Source organism: Bufo gargarizans, chromosome 2 (genome assembly GCF_014858855.1).
Source record: "Bufo gargarizans isolate SCDJY-AF-19 chromosome 2, ASM1485885v1, whole genome shotgun sequence".
NCBI lineage: Eukaryota > Metazoa > Chordata > Amphibia > Anura > Bufonidae > Bufo > Bufo gargarizans.
Window position 1 is genome coordinate 505479214 of NC_058081.1, and position 8556 is coordinate 505487769.

An 8556-nucleotide genomic window follows, 5' to 3' on the forward strand; every position below is an offset into this window, starting at 1 on the left:
AAGTCTTTCTGAAACTTGTAGTTCCACAGAAGCCAATATAAGAGTAACAGAAGACTTAGCAGTGTCATTCTGGAACTTGTAGTCCCATAGAAACTCTTTCATGGCTGGAGACCTTCAGTGGCTGCACAGAAAGCAGTTTTAGTAATGCAGCCTGCAGATGACACCTCAGCAGTCCACACCTCCAGCCTGCAGATTGTCTGAAGCAGTGAGGAGGCATCCAGTTACATGTGCCCAGCTGTATGTACGTGGCAGTCTCCCCAGCCTCCAGCAGGAGGGGCCAGGCTGGGTGTGATCACAAGGAGGGGGCTGCTAACTTTTCTGCACTACCCCCAAAGTTAGAAAGTTCTTTTTAGGTCTGGAGTCCCAGCCCCATTGACTCCTCATTGGTCTAGACGTACAAGGAAGCTGCGTTAAGTGACTTTACTCAGCGCTCATCAGCCTCAGTTGCCACCAGTTCACACTGACACCATGGCTAGTGCCAGGCACCGGAATAAAAACGCCGCTCCAGAGAGCAACTCCCAGGCTGCAGCTGGCAATGACGTGGCAAAGAAGACCCCCAAAGCCAACAAGGGCTCCTCGTCCTCGTCCTCCTCCTCATCGAGGAGACCTGGGGTCTTCAGCAAGCTCCTGAGCTGCCTCTTCTATGCGGTTGTGGTCGCAGTGGCTGCTTGCACCGGCTGGCTGGTGTATAGCCTCCTGGAAGAAGTCTCAGTGATGAGCAGCAAACTGGGCCACTTATCAGACCAGAAGGGAGAACTGGCAGAGACGGTGTACACCCTCCAGAAGCAGGTAAGTGGCTACATCTGCACAATTTCATTCATTACTGATCAGTTTGTGGGTCACCCAGCTTTCCCAGAGTCCTGATAGGCCAGGCCACCTAGGTATGTAGTCCTGCAGGTTTCCATGGAACAGCTGACTGACTTGCTATAGTAGTCTTTACCCAGAAACCTATAATTAAGAACCAGCTTTTCTTGTCTGTATATATCGCCAGCATATACTGCAGAGAAGGAAGACATATGAGACGAGGAGCAGTTGCACATAGCGACCAATTAGTCTCAGAGGCACGCTGACCGGTTGCTACGGGCAACTTCACCAGTGTTGGTAAATCTTCCCCGTCGTTGCAGTTGGGCGTGAATTCCCACCTGTAAGCCATCTCCATGGTGTTTGTTGAACAGGCTGCGCCCCAGTGCACTGTAGGTATTGGCCTAGGGTCAGATGAAATTAATGGGGCCCTTTGATGAGTACAGCACCTGATGTACTAGGTCAACTTTTGCATACCAGTTAGGCCTTATGCAATTTGCGGAACGGAACGGGCGGCCCATTGTAGAAATGCCTATTCTTGTCCGCAAACCGGACAAGAATAGGACATGTTATATTTTTTTTTTTGCGGGGCCACGGAATGGAGCAACGGATGCGGACAGCACACTGAGAGAGTGCTGTCTGCATCTTTTGCGGCCCCATTGAAGTGAATGGGTCCGCACCCGATCCGCAAAAACTGCGGCTCGGATGCGGACCAGAACTACGGTCGTGTGCATGAGGCCTTATAGTATTGGTATCTTAGGGCCCAGGTGTGCCCTCTAGGCATCCTCTATACCCCCTGATGGCTACAACATTGGATCATGTACATGTGAGTACTGCCTGTAAGGTCTCCTGTACCTACAATCTCAGCATCACTGATGGCACAGTGCCAAGGCGGATGGGTGACTTGCTCGTAGTTTCTGTCGCCCCTTTCTTGGCCTATACACCAGCCTCCACATTGTTATATCCATTACACAATGCAAAGGCAATATATAGGGTTGGTATAGTAGGTAGTGGGGGAGGGGGAGCACATCACTACTCTGGCGATGGTCCCATGTACCCATAACTCTGCTTGGTGTGTAGTTTAGGTACCCTTTGGGTATGTTCACACAACAGATTTTTGGCACGGGTTTCAGCCGAATCTGCCCTGAAACCGCCTCCCATTCAATGGGGGGGCCGCGCCACAGTTCATTTTTTGAACGTGCAGTTTTTCAGGCTGTTCCAAGAACGTACATGTCCATTCTTGGCTTGGTTACCGCGTGGACACCTCAGAAAGTTGTAGCGGGATCCTCTGCTCATGGTTTACCTCCATTCAGAATCCGAACCGTGGCAGAAACCAGCTCGGTCAAAATCTGTGGTGTAAACGCACCCTTTTGGTAATTTGGGTTCCTCCTACATGAACGTTTCTGGTAACTTGTATTCTCTGAGATGGTTTCCAGCAGATGTAGGTTCCAGAAGTGTTAGACCGTGTTCAGCATATAATGGTAGACCTGAGTAAATAAACTGAACAAATAATAGTGTCTCCAGTAGCTGTAATACACTAACGTTACACCGATATGCCATCTCTGGTGGAGGTGGATGACCCTCGTTTTATATATTTGCCACCACTTCATTCATGGTTGTGCTGTGTTTGCATTTAACCTTAGCTGTAACTTTTTTTTTCCCCAGATTTATTTTTGGGTCCTACGTAAATAAGTGGTGGACGGTAGGATGTGTACAGTATTTATGTACATGCACATATGCCTGGAATGAATGAATGGCTCAACTCCCCATAGCAGATGGCCATGTCCTTTACTAGAGGACACACGCAAGTTCTCTGGGTTGACTATATCCTTATGTACATTGGTGTTCCTGGTATTATCTCAAACTTGCTAGGGTGTAGTCTATTACTTTGTGTAATTAGAATCTTTATGGTCCAGATTACATACTGCACCATTCACCAGGACGAGTCCAGTAGACCATAAGCTATTGCAGGCTCTGTATGAGCTGCTTATGGACTGAAGGGACATTGTGAATTTAATATGTGGTAGGCAGTGCTAATAATTTGTATTCGTAGACAGTTGTTTTATGTATTTTGTATGGTACCCTAATAGGTCACCCATAAAGGGCCTATTGGGTCTCCATCAGACACCATATTATGGAGATATTCTTACCTAGAAGCATGAAGGAACAATAATCTGGTCAACAATTGTTTCACTGATGCAGCCATATACATTTTAGTCCAAAGTTACTATTACAGTCGTTCCAACTGGTCATACAGCTTCACCAGTGATATTTCTGGGAAAGCAAATGGGGTCGACTTCTTTCCAGACTATGGCTGTGTCTCATCAATCGCCAAAAAGATTAAGTTTCACCCAACAAGCGTTCATAATGGTTGACATTATTCATTTTCATCATGTTCAATCTAATGCAGTCGGGGAGATTTATCAAACTGGTATAGAGGACAACTGGCTTAGTTGCCCATAGCAACATAATAACATAGTACATAAGGCCGAAAAAATACATTTTGTCCATCCAGTTCGGCCTGTCATCCTGCAAGTTGATCCAGAGGAAGGCAAAAAAAAAACCTGTGAGGTAGAAGCCAATTTTCCTTACTTTAGGGGAATCAAAAATTCCTTCCCGACTCCAATCAGGCAATCAGAATAACTCCCTGGATCAACGATCTCTCTGATTTTCCCAACCAATCTGATTTCACCATTAATTTTTCAACGGCCACCACCGCTGCTGGATAGTGTGCAAGCACGGTGCAAATCTGCTGACAGCTGCCCTTTAGTCTTAAAGGGGTTCTGCGCTTTATTTAAATTGATGATCTAGCCTCTGGATAGATCATCAGCATCTGATCGGTGTGGGTCCGACACCCGGGACCCCCGGCGATCAGCTGTTTGTGAAGGCAGCGGAGTTCCAGCAGCGCCGTGGCCTTCTCACTGTTTACCGCTGGCCCAGTGACGTCACAACTGGTATCAACTTGCCTGGGCGGGGCTAAGCTCTGCTCACTTGAATGACAAGCTTAGCCCCGCCCAGGCAAGTTGATACCAGTCGTGACATCACTGGGCCGGCGGTAAACAGTGAGAAGGCCACGGCGCTGCTGGAACGCCGCTGCCTTCTCAAACAGCTGATCGCCGGGGGTCCCGGGTGTCGGACCCACGCCGATCAGATGCTGATGATCTATCCAGAGGATAGATCATCAGTTTAAACAAAGTGCAGAACCCCTTTTTAAATTTAGACCACTTAACACTTAACCAGGCAGGTAGAGATGTGCCAAATTTCTTACAATGGCACATTGCAATACTTTTCAGACACTTTCCTCTTGCCTATGCGAATTCTTGCTTTTCATACTTTAGACCAAAAAAATGGTAACGTCATTGATTAGTCTACAAAGATGACATGCATGCAGATGCCTTGTCATACTTCTGGTCCAGTGAAGACTGGGTAGGTCATCAGTATCTGATCGGTGGGGGTCCGACACCCAGGACCCCTGCTGATCAGCTGTTTGAGAAGGCAGTGGCGCTCATAGTAGCACCGCGGCCCTCTCTAGTCTAGGATACGTGATGTCAAATTCATCAGTTACATGGCCTAGGCACAGCTCAGCCCTATTGAAGTGAATGGGACTGAGCTGTAAAACCAAGCACAGCCGCTATCAAATGGACGGTGCTGTGCTTTTTGAGCACGGAGAAGGCCCCCGGCGCCTTCTCAAACAGCTGATCGGTGTGGGTCCCAGGTGTAGGACTTCCACCGATCAGATACTGATGACCTATCCAGAGAATAGGTCATCAGTAGTTAAAGTCTCTGAAAACCCTTTTAAGACTTTTCGAGACACTTAAAGGGAACCTGTCATCTTCAATTTAGCTATTAAACTTATCCTTTCTAAATCTTTATTGTGTGTCCCCAGTCATATAAATCACAATTTAGAATTAAATCTGCTGCCGATTTACCTAACTAACAATCTTATCTTCACTTCCCGGCATAATAAATTTGAGGTACTAAATTTGGGGTTCCTCAGGTGGGCCATAACTACTCTTGCAGCATGGGCATGATCTTCCTCTGTTTTGGAGATACTCTCACCCAGCTATCTGGCCATTATCAAAGTTGCTTGAATTGTTATCCGTGGCCAAGTTTCCTGCTTCTGAAACATGAACTTTAAGAACTGACCGTCCAAATGACAGATGCCATTGTCACGTGATAATCAACATTTCACCAGTTGGGTAGTTTTAATTTTATAGCTGATCGATGTATGTCTGTATATAATATGATTACGGGTTCAAGCTGGTTCCTGCTAATCCTAGGATGTTTTCATTGAACGAGAGAGCATCCTAATTGGAGGCGAGCAAGTCATAAAACCTGTGACATCTTTCATGATCCTGCCAATTGCAATGCTGGGTTGTCATTACATGTCAAGAATGCTGTTTTTCTAGTAGCTAATGCTCCAGGCGGTTCAGCTTGGCTACTTCCTTTCGAAGCCAACATAGCACATTTGCAACCCTGACGTGCACTGAAGCGTCTTCTCATTAGTCTATATAGGCAGAAAGAAAATTTCATCTATGTGGATTTCATGGGAGCGTTTTCAGATGTTCCTTTTTAATTTTACAGTTTTTCTTGGTTGGAATCAATATCAAAATAAAAATTTGCTAATTCATGAAATAAGTCAGTAACACTGATGGTTTGGTCTACATAATGGTACTACTAAATGATAAATACTGTATATTGTAAAATGATCTTTTACATAATGGATATTTCCATAGGGCCCCTGTCTGCCATAGATGTTGTGTTTTTTTTTAAGATCTTGGCATCCCAAACAGTGGTGTGTACCTAACATTGAGGCTGACCAAACGACTGTAACAGTCAGTAATAGTTAAAATGGTCCTCCTTTTAAGATTATTGACATTCTCTAACTTTAATTTCAGGTCGATTTACTTGAAAAAGCAGTTGGAAGAGTAGAATTTATCTCTAAAGACATTCAAGAAAAGCAGCAAAGACATGACACTTCTATCAAGAATTGTGAAAAGGAACTGGATGTTGTTGGTGTCATCCTTAAGAAGCTGCAGAAAGATCTATCGACTGTTATCCAAGATGTAAAAGATCAAGGTGATCGGGATCTTGACCTCTTTGACCAAACCATGCGGGAAAAATTTACAGAATTAAATAACTCCATTAATGAAGATCTCGCTGAACTTGCTGAGGTACAGAAGTCAAGCCAGGAAGAGCTTAACAATGTGAAGGCCAAAATTGCTTCGTTAGGAGACTTAAACGCCATCAGTGACGATTTGAAGTCCTTGAAAGAGCTCACCTCTGAATTAAAATCCTCATTTAAATCTAAGGAAGAGTCTATTGACTGGTTAATGAACAATGCCTTAAATATGGATTCTGTTACTGCCAACAGTAATCAAATTGAGATTCTCAAAAATGAACAGGATAACTTAAAGAGAGATGTAGAAGAACAAAAGGTGGCAGTGAAGAACATGAGAGAAAATATTCTGACAACTGAAGATTCCAGCCTGAAAGGAGAACTTGACAGAGTCCTCAAGGAATTTGAACAAATTGCCTCTTCTGTCAAAGAGATGGAAGGTAATTATATATCCGCTAACAATGATTTACTTAAAGAAATTGAGACAAACAGAGATAGTATGGAGTTGAGACTTAAAGCCTCTGGAAAGTATAATGAACAGTGATGCATCTGCTCTCGGATCTTTAAAGGACAGTTTTGAGGAATACAATAGAAGAATTAATGCTGTAGAAGAAGCCATCACTGGATTGAAGCACCTGTCTTCCGATGGTCAGGGAAGCCCTGAAGTATCTGAAACACTGTCGACACTGAAAGAAGCTCAACAAGCATTATCCCAAAAAGTAGATGAGCTGAGATCTTCAATGACAGCCCTACCAAACTCTGCTTCTGACTTTGAAAAATTGCAAGTGGAGGTGACTAGCGTCTTAGAAGGTCACAAGCTGCAGGTTGATGAGTTAAAAGATGACTATGAGAAACTAAAGAGTAGTGTTGGTTCTTCCGAGCAGGCGTCTGGCATTGATGGTTTGAGTTCCTCAATTAAAAAACTGGAGTCTGATTTACAGATGATGAGGGGGGCTGTGGACAGTTTGGTAGCCTATTCTGTGAAAACTGAAATCCATGAAAATGATTTGAGGTCTGTGAAGGAGACCCTTGAAGACCTTAAAGAAAGTACTGATAAACTGTTAGTTAAATATGAACAAATCCAAGAGAGTGTATAACTGAGCCAAATCTGAGCAGACCAATGTAGGGAAGTTAGTTCTAAATATTTTCTCATTAAAGTGTTTTTGTTTTGTTTTTTTCAGTATTTTTTTATTTCTTTATTTCATGAGAAACGTATTTATAATATCTTTTCCATATTTATTTATCGATAATGCATTGTGTGAAAGTAGACCTGTCCGCTCTTCTAACATATTTCAGTAAATTTATTGTATTCATTATGAAATAATAATTCTGGAGCCTCTTTTCTTAAAGGGCATCTGTCAGCAGATTTGTACCTATGAAACTGACTGGCCTGTTACATGTGCACTTGGCAGCTGAAGGCACCTGTGTTGGTCCCATGTTCATATGTGCCCGCATTGCTGAGAAAAATTATGTTTTAATATATGCAAATGAGCCTCTAGGAGCAATAAGGGCGTTGCCGTTACACCTTGTGGCGCTGCTCTCTCTGCACTTTGACAGGACTAGGCAGTGAAAATGTCATAATGCCTGGGCCTGTCAATCATAGTGAAGAGGGTGCAGCATTTGCAGAGCAGAGCCTCTAGGTGTAATAGCAATGTTCTCGTTGCTCCTAGAGGCTCATTTACATATATTAAAACATCATTTTTCTCAGCAATGCGGACATATATGAACATGGGACCAACACAGATGCCTTCAGCTGCCAAGTGCACATGTGACGGGTCAGCCAGTGTCATAGGTACAGATCTGCTGACAGATGCCCTTTAACAGTCTGTGGTATGCTGTCCCTCCATTAAAGGGGTTGTCCAGGTTCAGAGCTGAACCTGGACATACCTCCATTTTCACCCAGGCAGCCCCCCTGACATGAGCATCGGAGCAGTTCACGCTCCGATGCTCTCCTTTGCTCTGCGCTAAATTGCACAGGGCAAAGGCATTTTTCTGAGTTCCGGTGACGTACCGGGCTCTCTATGGGGCTGACAGGAAGCCCGGTGACGTCACCGGCACTGATGGGCGGGATTTGGCTCTTCCCTAGCCAGTAAAACGGCTAGGGCAGAGCTAAAGCCCGCCCCTCAGAGCCGGTGACGTCACCAAACACACCGCTGGGCGGAAGTTACCGCCCGGCAGTGTGTTATTGAAAACACAAGAGCCTGTTCCCTGCGCGATCTAGCGCAGGGCACGGGAGCGCATCGGAGCATGAGATGCTCCGATGCTAGGCTCAGGGGTGCTGCCGGGGTGAAAATAAGGGTATGTCCGGGTTCAGCTCTGAACCCGGACAACCCCTTTAATCTTCCTACAAATGGAAATTAACAGCTAGGTATTACCATTCCCCTTATCACTAGGGTGTGTCCCTATATACTTGACAATATCCAAACTGACCGTGTCGGTTTGTAGTGACTCATCTTATTGATAAGGGTAACTTTAATGCCAAGTTGTCAATGTATTCTTACATTTACAAAAGTAATAACAGAGGAGTGGCACAATGGAAAGTTCTAAGAAATGCTTCTTCAGATTTATCATTTCATGGGGGACATTAATACTAAAAATTAATTTTAAGTGAGCTGACAGATGCACTTTAATAGTAC

The 8556-nt window shown here is 44.6% G+C and overlaps 1 protein-coding gene across 1 annotated transcript; it reads left to right on the forward strand.

The window, feature by feature from the left end:
• Window positions 1-326: 326 nt before the first annotated feature.
• On the forward strand, window positions 327-7095 carry CKAP4 (cytoskeleton associated protein 4). The gene is given in 3 exon segments (XM_044277928.1): window positions 327-789; window positions 5700-6431; window positions 6433-7095. Coding segments are annotated over 3 exon segments (1638 nt in total). The 5' UTR covers window positions 327-468; the 3' UTR covers window positions 7018-7095.
• Window positions 7096-8556: the final 1461 nt, after the last annotated feature.